Below are 19,269 nucleotides of genomic sequence, written 5' to 3'. Positions count from 1 at the left end.
TGGTTTCAGTTTTTCACCATTGAGAACAATGTTGGCTGTGGGTTTGTCATATATGGCCTTTATTATGTTGAGGTAAGTTCCCTCTATGTCCACTTTCTGGAGGGTTTTTATCATAAATCGGTGTTGAATTTTGTCGAAAATTTTTTCTCCATCTATTGAGATGATCGTATGGTTTTTATCCTTCAGTTTGTTAGTATGGTGTATCACGTTGATTGATTTGCGAATATTGAAGAATCCTTGCATTCCTGGGATAAACCCCACTTGATCATGGTGTATGATCCTTTTCATGTGCTGTTGGATTCTGTTTGCTAGTATTTTGTTGAGTATTTTTGCATCTATGTTCATCAGTGTTATTGGGCTGTAGTTTTCTTTTTTTGTGGCATCTTTGTCTGGTTTTGGTATCAGTGTAATGGTGGCCTCGTAGAATGAGTTTGGGAGTGAGAGAAGGAGAGAAGGATAGGTGTTTGAGAAGGATAGGTGTTAGCTCTTCTCTAAATGTTTGATAGAATTCACCTGTGAAGCCATCTGGTCCTGAGATTTTGTTTGTTGGAGATTTTTAAGCACAGTCTCAATTTCAGTGCTTGTGATTGGTCTGTTTATATTATCTATTTCTTCCTGGTTCAGTCTTGGAAGGTTGTGCTTTTCTAAGAATTTGTCCATTTCTTCCAGGTTGTCCATTTTATTGGCATATAGTTGCTTGTAATAATCTCTCATGATCCTATAAATTCTTTGAGTTTAAAGAGAATCTTCCCTCTCAAAAAATACAGCACAACAAAATAAAAATACCCCTGTACTTTCAGTAACAAGGTTAACCCTGCAGTCAAAGAATATAACAACTGGACCATCCTTGGTCTTCTTGCGAAATCCCCGTTTGGGATGTTCATATATTCACAAATGTTGTAATTGGCCATAACCCACATAGGAAGCCTGACTTTACTACACAAAAGATGAGTTTGTTGGCTCACTCTGGGTTCTTGATGTGTGCCAGAAATCAAGCTCTACACTTAATTTTTGTCTTTAAAGATTTTAACTGACACAAATTAACTTTTGAGTCAAGTCCATGCAAGCATTTATATTTATTACAGAGTTAAGTATATATATTGAAGCACCTCCTTTGTGCTTGCAAAAAGAAAAATCATGGTTCTGGTATTAAATATACACACATTTTTGTTCCATGAGATAAAAACAATTATTTCTCCACTGCACTTACAGTGTTTCTGTCAATCTCGCTGCCTTTGCTTTGGCACAAGTCCCAGTGCCTTCCATATAGGGAAAAAGGAGGTAACTTTGAAGTTCAAATCTGTGACCTCAGGCCTGTTTCTTTCTTAAGTAACATATCTTCTTTTCAGTGTTTTTCCCCTAAAGGCAAAAACCTAAAGGAAATATAAACTTTGTGTCTAACCAAGATTTTCTTTTAATGATTATAGAATATTTATGCATATCTAGGCAGTAGATGGGGTCCATTGATAAAAGAAAATGGTGGTATTGTTTTTTGCTAGTAGTTGTAATGGGACTGTAGTCATATAAACCATTTATATATATATTTTTTAAAGTTGAATATTGAAGGATTTGGTTGCTGCCTTTGCTACACACTTTATTTCCTCGAGTAGTTCAGTTGAAGCCAATGCCACTGTGGGTTCTAAAGCACCATCTGTGTTGTCTGGGCATGATCTGTGGTATCTGGGCATGGTCAATGTTATCTTCATTACTTCTCCTGGAGGTTTGAAAGTTTGGCCTATTGACTGAAAAGATGTTGTGGGCTATAAACTCAGACCACATTTAAAGAACAAAAGCCTGGATAGAAGGTGCTACAAATATTTCTAATCTTTAACCTAGGAATCCTGAATGTTGTTAACTTCTTTGCCCTCCTTGGATGTCAAGACACCTGGGGTGCAGATAGAATCAGTTGGCCCTTAGAACTGACCAGACTGAAGCCTCCATTCTGCTTCTTATGCTTTTCCACTCGATGCTTCCCAGGATGCCCACTTCCTGTCACCCAGGTATGAAGTGGCAGAAATATTTTGCTGACAGTCTTTTTTTTTTTTTTTTTTTTTTTGCGGTACGTGGGTGTCTCACTGCTGTGGCCTCTCTCATTGCGGAGCACAGGCTCCAGACGCACAGGCTCAGTGGCTATGGCTCACGGGCCCAGCTTTTCCGCAGCATGTGGGATCTTCCTGGACCAGGGCACGAACCCGTGTCCCCTGCATCGGCAGGCGGACTCTCAACCATTGTACCACCAGGGAAGCCCTGTTAACAGTCTTTTTAAGAGACAAGGCATGATCGAGATACATATATACACACCTTATAGGCCCTTATTAACAGAATTGATTTTGCAAATTTGACTTTGCTGATTAAATTTGTATGACATATTCAGAAGCACATTAAAAACGAGCTGTTTAACCAACTGCCACAAAATTAATATGCTCAGTCACTGGTGAGGTCATAACCTTCATCAAAGTTGTGGCACATTTCTACAATGTAAACAGTTAGTAAAACTGAGTAAAAGCCAACCTATGACCGTGCCTAAGCCAATATATGACCCTGACCAACCTATGACAGCTGAACCAGTGAAGCACTCTTAAGGTAAATAAAATAAAAAATGATAATCAGAACCAAAATGGCCAGACTCCCAGACCCTAATTATTATATTCAACTTTTCCATTACCTTGACCCTGGACATTCGTGCAAAAATAAGCAATTGCCAAAAAAGCTGGAAACAGCCAATGCTGAATCTTGCACTGAAAAATCTTCATTTTATTTCCTGCTTTTCACATGGGATGTAACAGTAGTCCTAGAAACAGAGAACACAGAGATATTTTGAGAACACTTAAAATAAATTATATGCAGTCATCTAAAACAAATAAGCCAACATGTATTAGTATTGTCAGGAAGTAGCTCATTCCTTAGGGCATTGTATACTTCACTCTAAAACGTACACTGATAAAAGAAAGATTTTTGAGAAGATGCTGTAAATGAAGAGAATTATTAGAAATATCTGGGCGAGAAATTCAGAAGGTATCCTGTGACTCTTTTATAAGGCAAAAATAGCACAATGAATTTCCCAGATGGATAAATTCCAAAAGTTGGCCTGAAATGAGCATTATAATCAGACAGTTACAACTCCCTTGCCAGTCATAAGTATAGATACACAGTACGATTCTTCTAGTGATCAAGGAGCATTTGAAAAACCACTTTGTGTGATTATTAAATCACCACTGAGCTTTCACTTCATTGGGCTGAATAACCCTTAATCTTTTCATCTTTGCTTATAATTTTTTTCTCCATATGTGTGAATCTAAAACTCTTCTAAGATCATCCTTTTCATTAGAGTATCAATAAAAGAAAAGCTCCAAGAAAAGGTGAAAGAAATGAAAAAGGGGGAAATTAAGGAAGGAAAAGAAGGAAGGAGGGAGGGTAGGAAGGAGGGAGGGAAAGAAGGGGGGGAAGTGTGAATGTTTGGGGTTAATTTAAAAGGCTAGTCTACAAGTGCTTGACTACAATTCTATTGCAAGCCATTACAGAGGAGAAATTCTGAGTCCTTACCTCAGAAATTAAGACATCTCAAAAGTTTTCTTCTATCCAGGGCATTTTTTGAAGTAGGTATGATTATAATATTGATTTACAGATAAGGAAAATGAGGCACAGAGAGTTTCCCCAAGTCACATAGATAGTGAGTTCAGGATTTCAGGATCCAGGATTTCAGCCCACACAGACAATCAGACATGGTAGAAGCATCTTAGGAAAATGCTTCTAAAGTATCACACTTCATATAACTTTCTTTCCACTTTAAAATATCTTTTCTCATTCTGATTACAAAAATAATGAGTTTAATCATAGAAAATTAGAAAATACAAGAAAGCACAGCAAAGAGTATGTGCAAATATTTGCTGATGACATAAATGTCCTGTTACAATATGCATGGCAATATCACAAATTATTTATTATCTAGCTTTATTTGGAAATTTAGATTGTTTCTAAATTTCCCTAATACATGTAACGCTGAAATGACCATCCTTATTCACATCTCTTTGAATACATGACTATTGATTTCTTTGGCTAAATTCCCAATTGTAGAACTGTTGGGTAAAACAAGATGTGTGTTTTAAAGGTTTTTAAAACATAGGTACATAATGCCTTATACTGATTTCCACTTCTATCAGCATCTTATATGAGTACCAAATCACATCACTTCCATCATCACAGGGGTTCATTGCTTTCAACATATCCTGACTTGATAGGTAAAATGTGATTATCACAATATCATCTTAATTTGTTTTTTTATAATCAGTAAAATGTAACATTTTGTGTTTGTTAGCTACTTACACTTTTTATAAAATACCTGTTCATATATTTCACCCATTTTCTCATTGATTTGTAAGAACTCTTTATATATTATTAATTTTAACATATATACTGCAGTATTTTTCAAGTTTGTTTTTGACCTTTCTATTTTGTTTTATTGGGTCAAGATTTTTTTTTTAATCAAGGCATCTGATTTGATCTTTTCCTTTATGGTTTCTGATTCAGTGTCATGGGTAAAATCATTTTTTCCATCTCAAGGTATATTTCTAGTTATCTTAATTTTTTAATTCCAGTTGTGAATGGAAACCTGGATTATTTTTTAATATAGAAAAGATAGTAATTTTTATCTATTTATTTTATAGTAGGCCACCATTCTGAACTCTTACTCTATATTTTTTCAATTTAATCTCTTGCATTTTCCAGGTTGACAACTGCAACCACCGTGTGTGTGTGTGTGTGTGTGTGTGTGTGTAATTATATAGGCCAGGAGTTTTAAAACCATTATTTTACAAGGAATGCCTCAAATATTTCATCATTAAGTATATTGCTAGTAGTTAGATTGAGATATATTGTCTCTTTCTGTTAAAAAATAAATTCTTGACTTTTTACTGGGCATTTTTTTTCAACCAGGAATGAATGCTGAATCTTGCCTTTTTGCTGTTTCATCTATGGAGATGTTCATGTTTTTCATCTATACCTCTTAGTGTAATTCATTACTTTCGTAGTGTCTAGTATTAATCTATCCTTGAAACACAGAAATAAATCCTGCCTGTTCATGGAAATTACTGTGGTTTTTTTTTAACTTTAATGTAATTATAATGGTTTTAGTTTTCAGCCAAGCCATTTTCAAATAGATGACAGAGTCATATTATTTCTTTCAAGAAGATTCTGTAACATTTGAGCTATTGGTTGCTTATGGTCTAATTAAACTCTTCAAACTGAAAGGATGGAAGCAGAATTGTTTGAAATAATAAAGACAGTAATAGAGCAAAAGAGTCCTTCTCTCTAACTCCTAAGGAACTAACCAAATGCAAGCACTCTTTGTTAAATGCTAATGATTTTTCAAATGTTTTAAACTGTAAAATACCTATGATTTTCTCTGTTATAGATATACGTCTGTGGTGGCAGAAAATAAAAGTAAATGAATTCAAGTTACCTATTTGCAAATTAAAAATGAATATAATTTATTGTAGGACTCAAAAATTGGATATTAATTCTTCTTGAGCAACAAGAGTGAGTACTATTCTAGGTGACATTTATCCCCAAATGGAAGAGTATGGGTTTTAAAAAATTATTATTACAGTGATATTGTATGCCACATTAAGTTTATCTAGTACTTTCATACTATTACCTCTTCAAGAACTTTGATATATCCAGATAAAACCCCTTCTGTAGCTTTGGATTATATCTAGTAGAGCTATCTTTTAGTTTCCAAAGCTTGGGAGGAGACTCTGACCCTTGTATGTTTTTTAAAGCATCAATATTGCTTATTTAATCCAAGTATTTTTAAAATTGCTATCATGTTACTTTTTCCCAATCCTGGCTGCTGTTCTTTTGAGAGATGCTACACTGGCACATTCTTTGAAACAACATATGTAATCTAGTGAAGCACATGTCAGCCAGGCTTTAGGCTGGAGCCAGTCTTGGGAAATATTTTTCAAACAATCCTGCTTCCATCCTTTCAGTTTGAAGAGTTTAATTAGAAAACTGCACTGAGTGAGTACTGGGTCCCATAAGAGTGAGTCCTACTATTCTCAGATTCTGTGAATAAAATGAGTAGGAGGATTAGTACAGCCTTCAGGTAGCAGCTATAGATGCTAAAACATCTGATGACCTACTTCAGTGAGCTTCCACATGTTAGAATCTGGTCTCTGCCATCCTTGGGGGCACCTGGGGCCTGGCCTTGCTAGCAATACCACACAGGGCTCTGAGGCTCAGCGATCATCTCTGGGTGAGGAAGTGTGAAGGCCACTGTAGATCTCAGTCAAGGCTAAGATAGTGATTTCTTTCTTTTCTATGTAAAATCATAGTTATCCTGCTTTCTTGGCTTCTTGTAACTCCCCCAAGGCCATTCATTGCTCTTGAGAGAGGATTCCTTTTTCAAGGACCCTCGCTCCTTCATGATCCAGTCCAGCACCATGTGGCTGTTCATCTTTTCATCCAGGGAATACTGGAAATAGTAGATGACTTCCTGTCAGGAATGCTTTGTTTCACAAAGGGCTTTTCGGCTTCCTTCCCAGTGCAATAGTTGGAAAATGGTCATCAGCTCTTGAAATAAACATGGTTGTCCCAGTGTTTAACTAACATGGAGTCATAGGCTTTGATGCAGATGCTGGAGTCATCAGCGCATCTAGTGTGCCTCTGATGCCGCAACTGTTTCCTGAATACTTTCCATAATGAATTATTTGGTGTGATCCTTCTAAAGGGCAGCTCACTGAAGGAGTTGACTGGGACAACTTCAGCAGCATCCCATCAGGCCTCAGCTCTACCTAAGCAGCACTGAAAATTGCCAAAACAGTGTCCCCCTGGGAGGGTCACATAACTCACAAAGGAAGGTCTAGGGGATGACATGGACCTGTAGACAACTGCAGCTTCACTTGGGAGTGCAACCCTTTGCTGCTGCTTGCTTTTCCAAAGTTCCTGTGACGCTGAGACAATATTGAAGTCTTCAGAGATGAGAGCCAGATCTCTCTGAGGCAAGAGCTGAGCAATGTAGTGTCTGAGGGATTTCAAGGTTATGTCCACCTTCAGTCTGCAATGTAAGCCTTCTGCAGAGTGCTCCCAGGCTTGAATTCTTGCAGTCCTGGACTGAGTCTGTGCAGCTCATTGACGCATTGGATTACCAAAGAATCCCTTTAACATCTGCCAATCGGACATTTTCCAGGGTCTAAAGACTCCTCAGGGCACCCTCCTCCTGGTCTAACTGATCTTTGCTGTATCTGCATATTATTGTTTTTATATCATGTCGACTTTGTATAGCTGCTTTTTTGGACCTATGTTAATAATCAAAATTGACTAAGAGTTTTCTTTTCTTAAAAGGTTTGGTGTCAAGATTATTCTAGCTTCATAAAAAAAAGTTAGAAAGGTTTCCATTTTTTCATTGTGCCATAATAGTTTAAGTAGCATGAGAATGATCTACTCTATGAAAGCCTATGAATAATTTGAGTGAGAAAATCATATGGGCCTATTCCCTTTCTGAAGCTAATTCCTACACAACTTTAAAAATATATTTTGTCTTATTTATAAATCTACTTAGCTTTTTTACTTCTTGGTTCTAGTTTGGATATTTTCCCATAAAGTTATTCTTTTAATTTTGATTTTCAAATTGATTAGCAGAGTTGTGTGATCTCTCAAACTACAATCTATCTTTTCTCGTTATAGCTCCATTATCAGTATTAAAGTGATGTGTTTCTGACTTTCTCTTTTCTCTCCAAAATAGATAAGCTATATATATTTGTCCAGATTGTAATTTTTTGAGAATAGTTTTTTTTATTTGCCAATATTATTTTTGATTTCTAATTTATTTAGTTCTGTATTTATCTTTGCTTTTCTGCTCTTTTTTTTAATATTTATTTAATTTATTTATTTATTTTGGCTGCGCCGGGTCTTTGTTGTGGCATGTGGGATCCTTTAGTTGCGACACGTGGGCTCATAGTTGCAGCATGTGGACTCTTAGTTGCATCATGCATGTGGGATCTAGTTCCCCAATGAGGGATGGAACTCGGGCCCCCTGCATTGGGAGTGTAGTCTTACCCACTGGACTACCAGAGAAGTCCTGCTCTTATGTTTTTAATTTTTGTTGTTCTTTTTGTTTATTTAATCCCTAATTAATGTAATATTCTTTATTTGAGGCCATAATTTTTCTCTGAATATGCTTTGGCAGCAACATACAAACTTTAATTTCCTTTTTAACCCAAGAGTTATTTCAGTGAATGTAGCAAAGCATAATTCTATGAATCTTCAAAACAATATGATTCAATATGATTCATGCACTTAAACTTATTCTGGTTTTATTCCAGAGTGATACAGTATATCCAGAGGAATAAATTAATTATATTCCTTCAAGCAATCATTCATAAAAAAATTTTTTTGGCAACCACTTTTTATAATATCCAGTGACGGTCTAGTGTGCAATTCTTTTGTATTGCCAATTAAAGGAAGATCCACATGCTTTGATAATCATAGAAATAATCAAGTTAAGATCCTATAAAAATATTAAAGAATGTATTCATTTGTATTTAGGAATCCAAAAAACATCTCCCCCAAACAGCCTACCATAGTTCCAAAATGCTAATTACTAAAGAATATTTTCTTAAATTAAGACTTTCACATACTGGAAGCCCCTTAAAATTCAATGGAATAGGCAACACATTGAGTGACTATTTTATATGTAATATATATGGCATTTTAGTCTGGATGAAGTTATTATTAATTTATTACAGATTAATAAACCAACTATTTGTCAGAGCACAGAAGAAATGGGACAAATGGAGAGTGAATTTAGATAAAATACAGGGGGAAAGGCCCTGAGGCATCTAGAGAACCCTAACCCCACCCAGGCAAGTAGAACAAGATCAGGTGGGTTATCCAAAGGAATGTGAATCACTCTTTTGCTCTTTTGTATACAGAAGGCTTGAATACAGGGGATTTGAAAAGATAGGGGAGTAGGCGTCAGCCCTATCATGATCAAGACTGTGATACCCAAAGAAAACCACAGAAGTAGAATCACTCTCTCAACTCAAACGAAATATTCTTTCTAAGATTTTGTTCCCCAAACATAACCACGGGTTTCATCCAGAACAGGGCAAAGGGAAGGAGAGGTAAGGAAACAATTTGTCTCTTTGGCATGCCCTTTAAGATCAGGGACTTTTATCAGATATCACAGAGTACTATGTTAACATAGTAGAGAAAGTCCTTTTACAAGCCACAGTCCGATAGTCTTTCTCTTTCTCATCAAAACACTGCAGTTCCTGTGTCCAGGTGTTTTGAAGCAATACTTAACATGCCACATTAGAAGTTAATCTGCATTTCACACAATTTAAATAAATAAATAAACAAACCGATGAATTAGTGCTACCCTAATCTTGGCAACATTTTTGAAAACTGTGTATTATTTATATGGAAAAAAAACTGTAGCCCTAGCGTATCTTTAAATTCTTCCTTTTTTGTTGTTTATTTTAAATTAAGATCAGTAATACCATATTGGGAGAAGTGGAATTTTCATTTTCCCAAGGTTTTCTGCCAAGTCTCTTTTTTGGACAGTAAAATAGGGACAAGAAAAAATCCCAATTCCTATTAAAGTGCCATGAGATATTTTAACATTTACCAAAATATCAAAGCCTAATTTGTTGAAACTTTGCCTAAAACCTTGCACAAATCAAATAACTTTGCCTTAATTTTTTTTTTTTTTTTTGGTTTAAAAACATGTTAGAAGTGGCTATCTAGCTCTAAGTTCGGAAGGTATAAACCCAATTTGGGGGAAGCTGATAATCTTTAGTACAAGTTTTCTCAGAACACTGTCATGAGATTATGTAATCAGTAACTTAAAACTATCCCCATTAGGACTAATTGACCCTTCCTCTACTTCATATGTTTGTTTTATTTAATCGCATTTATACAACTAAGTTTAACAAGGAGCAAAGCCCATTGTGCAAGCCAGTTTTATCAAAATCCCTTAAAATATTTATCCTAAAGTTTTTGTAAACTACTCATATAAACACACACACACACACACACACACACACACACACACACACACATACAGACTTACACACATATATACCCAAACCTTGGATAATGTTCTACTCAGTCAGTGCTAACATATAAAAAACCATAAACTTAAAAAAAATTGTTGCCAGCCAACTGGCACACCAGGCCCTGAGAGAGACTGATATTTGTAATATCAGAATCTTCATTCCAACAATCACTAATGAGAGTCCTACTATGTAACCAAAGCTCTCTACTCTAAGGGAGATACAAAATTTCATACCATATGATCCCTGCCTTCAGTCAACTCACAGTTTTATTGAAAAGAAGATTGCAAGCAAATATATTGCCAAGTTAAATGAAATAAGTATGAAATAGAACAAAGAGTTAGCAGAAACTGGAGGTATGAATAGAAAACTGGGAGCTAGGAAGACAGATCTGCCAATAATTTGCTAGGTGTCCTTGACTAACTAGTTTAACCACTCCATGACTTGATTTCTTTATCAGTAAAATGTGCAAGTGAACATCTGCCTTATAGGATGATTGTGATAATGTAAATAATGTACTTAGAAACTCAGGAAGCTCTCAAAAAATTCTAACTAGTAGCATGTTAGGAACAGGTTGAAAGGACACAAAGGAAAAGAGAATGATAATCATCAATGAATTTACTACTTGGGTAGATACTAAAGGAGGAAAAGACTCAAGAAGTCTTTATCAGGACTTCTCTGGTGGTCCAGTGGGTAAGAGTCCACGTTCCCAATGCAGGGGGCCCAGGTTCGATCCCTGGTCGGGGAACTAGATCCCACGTGCATGCTGCAACTAAGAAGTCCACATGCCGCAGCTAAGAAGTCCGCATGCCGCAACTAAGAGTCTGCAGGCCACAAGTAAGAGCCCGCATGCTACAACTAAAAGATCCTGCATGCCGCAACTAAACATGCCGCAATGAAGATCCGACGTGCCATAACTAAGACCCAGTGCAGCCAAAATAAATATTAAAAAAAAAGAACTCTTTATTTCCTCCATCTAATGAAGGTTGTGGGACTAACTTCATGTGGGCATAAAGGTTTAGGCAAAAACGGAAGATCCAAATAATGACAGAGGCACAATTATTTGCATGGGTGAACTACTTTAAACTTTTCTAATTACATCCCTATCCATTTTTTATCATTTTCCAGATGACAGCTCTATACAGGTTCAAAATAATCAACCATCTGAAGATCTGGAAGATTTGACTTAAGAGCAATTCATTGACTAAAAAGAAGACTTAGCAGTTTTACTTGACAAGCCCATGCAAAGAAGATTTGAAAGAAATGGGAATGATTAAGCATGATTTAAGCCTAGGAAAAATAAGAATCGGAGGCACATATTGGATGTCTTCAAATATTTGAAGGGCTTTAACATAGAAGATAAAACAAGATTATTTTGTGCAGCTTCTGCAAATAGTACTCGAATCAATGGACAGAGCCACAGAGATGCGGATTTGGATATAAAAATTCTCTAACAACTCGAATGCCTTCTTCACTTTTATTAGAAGTTCTGAGGCAGAAGCTGGCTAAGTTTTGCCCATGAGAGGTGTTATAGAAGAGATTCCTGGATTTGTGGGCAGGAGAACTGGACAAAATGACCTTTAACTCTGAACTCTTTCTGGACTCTACATTATTAATATTTTGATATCAATTTTATAGGAGAATTTTACAGTGAATTGATGATCTAGTTCATACGTATTTACAGATAAGAAAGCAAAGACTAAAAACAGGGCTAACGTCTTAGCCCAGTGTGTTGACATGTTTAGTACTCCTTATTTCATCTCTGTAGTGAAAATACCACCCTCCTTATACCCAGAATAACCAAAAGGGTCTTCAGGATTAGTTAATGAGGTCTGCTTAAAAACAAACCCTAGAGGAAGTCAGTGGTTATCACTCTTCTCTGTTAGCATCAGGACACAGGAGAAAACAACTCTAATTTAGAAATAAAGACCTAGTTGTGTTACTATTAGCTTGGTGACTAGCCTTTTTCCCCCTGTGCGAACTCCCCACTGTGCATGGCATTGTGATTAGAAATCAAGTGGAAAGCCACAACTGTATTAGCCTAAAGTGTCAAAGGGTCGAAGAGTTCAGGAATGCCAGAGACTGGAAATTGAGAAGGGGTGCGTCAGAAAAGAGTGAGCCACAAGTAGGGGGAATCAACTCTGCATAAAAACGCCTCTTGGGACTTCCCTGGTGGTCCAGTGCATAAGACTCCATGCTCCCAATGCAGGGAGCCCAGGGTTCAATCCTTGGTTGGGGAACTAGATCCCACATGCATACCACAACTAAGAGTCCACATGCTGCAACTAAGAAGCCTGCAAAGAAGCCCACATGCCGCAACTAGGAGGCCTGCATGCCACAACTAAAAGATCCCGCATGCCGCAACTAAAAGATCCTACAGCTGGCAATGAAAATCCCATGTGCTGCAACTAAGACCTGGCACAGCCTAAATAAATAAATAAATAAATAAATATTAAAAAAAAAGTCCCTCAAGTCCTGGACAATTCAGAATAAAGGGTCAATTAATCAAGAAAAGTTAACAATCATAAATGAGTACATGCTTAATAATAGAGTTTCAAAATAACAAAGCAAAAACTGATAGAATCAAAGAAAGAAATAATAAGCAAAGTTAGAGATGTTAACAATCCCCTCAGGAACTGATTGAACAACTAGACAAAATATCAGTAAGGATATAAAGATGTGAACCACTCTATCAACTAGTAATTGATATTTATTGAACACTACATCCAAAAACTGCAGAACATTCTTTTTAAAAAAAATTTCTTATAAAATCAGCCATATTCTGCATCCTAAAATGAGACAATAAATTCCAAAAGACTCAAAGTTTGCAGAGTATGTTTTCTGACAACAACAGAATTAAATTAGATATCAATCATAATAAAATATCTTTACAAATTCAAAATATTTGGAAATTAAACAGGATGCTTCTATTTAATCCATGGGTAAAAGGAGAAATCACAATGTAAATTTTAAAAATAGTTGTAAGGGAAAAAATATAAAAAGATAACACATGAAAATTTGTGGGATGCAACTAAAGGATTAGTGAGAAATATTTACATAAAAAAAGAAGGAATTTAAAAATCAATGATCTAATTTTCCACTTAAAGGAGCCAAAAAAAGAAGAGCAAATTAAAATCCTAATTAAGTTGGAAAAGGGATTAATAAAGACAAGCATAAAACCCAAAAATACATAAAATAAATATGAGTAAAAATTAACAAGGCCAAAATTTGCTTCTTTAAAATATTAATAAAATTGAAAAATCTTTAGAAAGAGTGATCAATCTCCAACAGACTGCATTGGCCTCTTGTCCCATTGTAACTCTCCAGCTAACTTCATGGCCCCAGTAACTTTACTTTCTGAGTCTTGGGTAACATAATACATCTAGATGGGCAGTTTGACCCATAATCAAAAAAGTTCAAAGTGCATGATAGTCAATCAATAAATATTGATTGATTTAATGATCAGTGATTGAATGACCAGAGCTGATGTGTACAGTTCACAGTTGACGCACTGCACAATTTGCAATCGGCCTAGGGCAAGTAATGCTTGAAATTAGCAGACACTCTCTCCAACTTGTATGAAAAACTGTTTTCCAGAGGAAAGTATACTGCTTTCTTCTCCCAATAGTATGGGTCTGCCCAGAGGTACCTTTTTCTAGTTCACAGAAAGACCCCATGTAGGATCATAGCAGCACAGTGAATGGCTCAAATGCAAGGGATATGTCTGCAGGTCACCCTCAGAAATGTAGCTGTTCAGTCTTAAACTAGGTTGCTGTAAGTCCTACATGACAGAAGGCAGAGCCACTCCAAAAGTATGGCAAACTGGAGACTTTCCTTGACTCAGGAATGTTCCATTACCCAGCATTTTTTTTTTTTTAAGGACTGACATAGCTTCTTGGTCAAAGAAATGAGAGTCGCTTTTAACTAAACTCTATCTACAAGCAGCATAAAGGGCAGCTGCACATCTCAGCATAAACATCTCACCCTTTAGGAAGGCTTCCCTGATCTTCCAAGTATGGGCCAGATGCTCCTTCTGTGTTTCCTACAGTAGTAATCTTTATTTTCCATTCTAAACCTACAGTAGAACATCATTTTTTGATATCGATTCAGTGTGCTCCCCTTTGCAAAAGCAGACAGAAAGCCATTGAGGAGGAAATCTTTATCCAGTAAAAGATCCCCTGAGTACCTCTAGTTATAGACACCACCTATGAAACTCAGAAGAACTCAACCAAGACTGGCCTCCCTCTGGATCAATTTTTATAAACAATCCAGGTTATGTCTGGGAGGAAAAAGACTAAACACTGCTCCCTAAAATTAAACGTTAGGGACCCTTGCCGGTGAGCTTCAACAAAGGCCCACTGGCAGAAAAGTTCTTCGAGAGCATTGATTTTAAAAAATTACCTTGAAGTATAAGATAAAAATTAAATTTTAAAAAATTACCTTGAAGAAATGTGGAGTCTAGACTCTAAGCCCCAACTTAAACAGACACTCAGTTCTCAGTATTTCCTGAGAATTTCCTGTGCCTTTCTAGTCACAATCCACTCAAAAAGCGGAGCAGAGAAAGAGAGAAGAGGAAACGTGGGAAGAAGAAAAAAAAAAGGTAGAAAGAAGGAAAAAGAAGCAGGAGACAAGAGAAACCAGTTTTGTCTTCCCGACTCTGTACTAAATCATTTTAGGCCTTAAAACATAAGGTAGCTATGTTATCCCTGTTTTCTAGAAGAGAAAACTGAGGCCCAGAGAGATTAAGGAACATGGGCAGGGGCACAGAACAAGCAAGTGTAGATTTCACCCACACCTCTCTGCCTTCCAGCCTCTGTTTCAGCTCCCAGACTTGTATGGCCTCAGTTGATGTCATCCATTTACAGTCACACACCCTTGAAGTGAAGGGTCACTTCACCCTTCCCCACCAAAGAAGCTGACGGAGAAATGGAGTCTGGGTTCAAATCTCATACAGACTTTTCTTAATCATGTATCTGGCACTTGCTGGCTTTGCAACCCCAGGTGAGGTAGTTTATATCCCCGAAGCTCAGTGATCTTACATCTAAAAGAAGGAGAATATTTACTTCCACAAGTAACTGGGGGCCTTAAACATGTTTCTGAAAAAGAAAAGGGCAGGTACCCAACAGGGACTCGAAACACATGTCAGCACTTCCTCGACTACATACACCCATCTCCCCACTAGAACAGGATAAGGCTTGGTCTTCACAAGGCTTGTTCTATATAGAAGAGTAACTGGGGCCCTGCCACTTTTTATTTAGTTAGTTACCAAAGAGGAGGAGAAACAAGAGGAGACTGTTTTCTTGCCATCTAGCACGATCAGGGGCAAATCTGTCAAAGAGGAAGTTTGTTTTTGTCCCTTTCCCTTAAACTTTCCTCTTCTCCCCTCCCCCACCCCACCCGTCCCGCTGTTCCTCTTGGTCATTTATCATCTGTTCTCTACAAATTGTCATAATCCCAGATAATTTGTTAGCTCAGTGGTGCTCAAACACCACCACCTCAGCCTGCAGCAATTCAGGAAGGCCCTTGTCCTTTAAAGGAACCTTGGGTTACACTCGACTGGCCTGGAAAACAGCAGTCATTTGGCTGAGTTTGGAGTAGAACGACAGCAAATGTGGCTCTAGAGTCACATAATTGCAAAGACTCTCAGCTTAAAACAGGCAAAAGATCTTTGTGTTTTACTAGCTGACACTAGGAAGTACTTAAGAGTCAAAGGGAGTGTACCCCAATGAGCCCTTTTTTGCTGTGCTGGGGCTTGTTCCGGTGCCCCTCAAATCATCCGAATTTGCTCAGCCCTTTCTTTAAGGCCAGCCCTGGCTGATTCCAAAAACCAAGACTTTCATGGAAGGCCCAGAGTTCTCTGAAATCCACAGCTGGACCATTAGCAGCAGGAAAAATGCCAAAGGACTCCTCCCATCAATCCTAAAGCCTGGGACCTGCCCAAAACTGCTCCAGGAATCCTGATGGGTTCCAAGGAATCCTTCCCAGGGAATTACTGAGAGGCCTCACCAGTGTGGTTCTTGTCCTTTCAAAGGGACCCCCAGGAGGTCAGGGATGTAGTGGAGGTTCAGGTCTGTCCTGGCTCAGGGCTCCCCAGGCAGAAGGAGGTGATGCCCAATGCTTAGTGAGAGAGTATCCTGTACATAATGGATAAACCTTGAAAACATTTTACTAGGTGAAAGAAGCCAGTCACAAAGGACCACACATATATCGTATGCTTCCATTTACATGAAATGTCAGCACAAAGTAGATGAGTGGTTGCCAAGGGTGTTGGGGGGGGCGAGGTTGGGAAGAAATGGGGAGTTTCTGCTAATAGGTACAGAATTTTTTTTTTTTTGGAGTGATAAAAATCTTCTAAAATTGACTGTGGTGATGGTTGCACAACTCCGTGAATATACTAAAAAACCACCGAATTGCACACGTGTGCAATTATATCTCAATAAAGCTGTTTCTTCAAAAAAATACTATCCCGAAGTCTATCTTACAGTAACCACACCCTTGGGACCAGGTTCAAAGGAAATCCATCCAAGCTGCTCTTCTGAAGCAACTCCAAATCCAAATGCTATCCATGCATTAATTCATTCACTCATTTTACATTTGCCAGTGAGTTCTCTGTGGGCAGAACTGGACGACCTTGTCAGAAACACACCACCAGCTCTCCCCACTGCATCCAGCTTAAGCCGGTTTGCTGGATGCGAGCAGGGCCTCTTTATCACATGCTGCAACCAGGAAGGGCCCCCCTTGACTCTCTGTAGCGGAGGAGCCCCGGAGCCTTTAAGAGGGGAGTTTCAGGAATACTCTTTCTCACTTCTGCTCCCCACAGAGCCACCAATGTCTTATCCGCATATTTCTTTGTTTCTGCCTCCTCCCACCCCCTTCTACTGCTGCAGGCAGCTGACTCTCCAAAATTTCCAGAAGGGAATCCAAAACTTCCAGAGGGAATGAGGCTCTCAGCTGTAGCTCCAGAAGTAGTTTTCGGGGGGTGGGGGGGGGAGGGGCAGACCCAGGCCGCTGTGAGAGCTGCACGCAAGCTCCATTTGCACAGTTGCCCTAAGGACAAGCCGAAAGCCTGAGCACAGTGCGCGACCCTGGGTCAATCCTGAACTTCGCGTGCCACAGGGCGGAGCCTCCCACAGAGGACCCAAGAACCCAGCTCCAGAATCAGAGTGCCCGTGTCCTTTACTTGCAGGCAGCGTTCAGACCCTTGCTTAGGACTAAGGCCACTCCAGCGGCACAACGCCGGCTCCTCTTGGCCGGGTCCTAACCCTGTCTTGACTGTGCGCTGTGCACGCTAAAGCCAAGCTCGGCCAGATGCACCTCCGCCCAGGCGCTGCGTACTAGAGCGCTTGAAGCCGCGGGCAGTTCAGAGGGATAAAAAGGGGCGGGTGGGGGGTGGGGGGGTTGGAAAAGCCAGGGCAGAGAAGACCCTCCAGCACCACAGTCTGGTGGTGCATCTGAAAGCTGCAACCTCCTGGGTCCAGACACCAAAGTAAAACGCGCGAAGCATCCGGGTTTCCTGGCGTGGACGAGCCATCACTACGTGGAAGAGCTATCACTACTGCCAACATCCTGCATCGAGGCACTGCGTTTGCCTGCTCCTCTTTTCGCGAGCACCTGGTCCCCAGCGCGGGTCACCCACGGGGATCTAGGTGAGTTGCGTACCCCATGATCTCCATCGACTGTTTTCCCAAGCGACCCTTAATACAATCTAAATAAAAACAGCGTGCTTTCTGTTTATATACAGCTCTCCAAAACAATCCCTAAGCCCCTTTCTCAATGGAATGGCCGCCCTTTACGAAGCCCCTTCTACTCGGAAATTCTGGAGTCTCCACTGTCTCGAAGTGGGGAAACCCGCTCTTTCCCGCCGAGCACTCACAGCGCCCAAGTACCAGGGGGACCTGAGAGCAACCCAGGGCATCTTACTGTCTGCATTTGCATCACGCAGTGCCACCAATCTCCCTGCCCAGTCACCCCTGCGAAGAGGCACACGGGTGCACCTTCCCATCGCACCTCAAACGTCCCCGGGCCATCCCAGGCGCGCGTGCAGAGAAGGTCCATGGAATTGCACGGCGTCTGCAGGTGGCTCGCCCTTCCCACTTTCCCTTCCTCAAGAATAGACTTTGCAAAGCCGACCCGAAAGAAGAGCGGAGAAAGATTGCAACTGACCTGTGCAGGAGAAGATTCCAGCCCAGGTAGGGGGCCTCTCCGTGCCTAGGGAAGATCCAAGTTCCGCCGCGAATTGGTTCTGGGCGGCGCACGGGTCTCGCGCGCTTCCCGCCGCGTGCCCCTTTCAATTAGCCTCTCTCCCTCTCCTCTACCCGCTTCTGCCCCCACTCCCGGCCGCTCAAAGCTGCCTCCTCCTCTCCAGAGCTTCCCTCCTGCTAGGCGCCCGGGATCAGATAAGAGGAAAGGAAGGCCCGCTGGCAGCCAATTATAGAGCGGAAGGTGGCTGCGGGGGGAGGTGGGAGGCAGGCCTAAGTCCCTAACGCACCCCCCCTTTCCCTCCTCCTCTTCTCCTCCAGCCCGGCCCCACAAGAGATGCTCTGAGGAGCCCGCCCAGCGCCGCAGGCGCGCCAGCCCCGACCTGGCGGCCGCCCCAGGTGCGGGCCGCAGCCGGGTGAACGGTGCCGGGATAGAGCGGCTTTTGCCCCTCCAGTCGCACCGAGGCTAGCGTGCGGCTGGCTGCTTTGCGAGGTCTGGAGCCCTCGCGGACGCAGGTGCTGTGTGTCCGCTTCCCCATTCCCTAAGACCAGCCTCGTCAGGGACCCCGCGCTCGGGAGACCGGTACCCGCTATAAAGGGGTAGCCTGCCTTGGGACTTCCCTGGCGGTCCAGTGGTTAAGACTCCGCGCTTCCACTGCAGGGGGCGCGGTTCGAGCCCTGGTCAGGGAACTAAGATACCACCAAAAAAAAAAAAAAAACACCCCAAAAAACCAAAAGAACAAGGGGTACCCTTCCTCCCTTCCTTCTTCTGAACCAGGGCTATAAAATGCCAAAGCAGAGATGCTCAAACTTTAATGTGCAGGAGAATCACCTGCGAAAGTTGAAAAAGACATTTTTGGTGTTTAAAAGGACGAATGTCGGCTGTGTCCGGTGGTTGGACTTCTTAAACTGCATATGCTCCCTCGCAGAGTTCCTGTTTCAACAGGTCCGGGCTGAGGCCAGGGACTCTGCATTGATTCAAACACCCTGGTGGTTCTGATACATGCAGGCCACCC

General features: G+C 40.3%; 1 protein-coding gene across 3 annotated transcripts in view; it reads right to left on the bottom strand.

The window, feature by feature from the left end:
- COL14A1 (collagen type XIV alpha 1 chain) overlaps nt 1–18,640 on the bottom strand; it is a 232,589-nt gene extending 213,949 nt beyond the window's left edge. For 2 of the 3 annotated variants that reach the window (XM_081214279.1, XM_081214277.1), the window contains exons 1-2: nt 18,219–18,639; nt 2,666–2,791 (exon numbers count right to left, since the gene is read on the bottom strand). In XM_081214279.1, coding sequence (XP_081070405.1) covers nt 2,666–2,753 — 88 coding nt within the window. In that variant the 5' untranslated portion in view covers nt 2,754–2,791; nt 18,219–18,639. Of the gene's footprint in view, nt 1–2,665; nt 2,792–18,218 lie in introns of all 3 variants that reach the window. The other variant, XM_081214278.1, reaches the window with a different exon arrangement.
- Nucleotides 18,641–19,269: the final 629 nt, after the last annotated feature.

The sequence above is a fragment of the Mesoplodon bidens genome (assembly GCF_964165515.1).
Source record: "Mesoplodon bidens genome assembly, chromosome: 16".
NCBI classification, from domain to species: domain Eukaryota; kingdom Metazoa; phylum Chordata; class Mammalia; order Artiodactyla; family Ziphiidae; genus Mesoplodon; species Mesoplodon bidens.
Note: the sequence above shows the minus strand (reverse complement) of the source record. Positions and strands in the feature narration are given on the sequence as shown.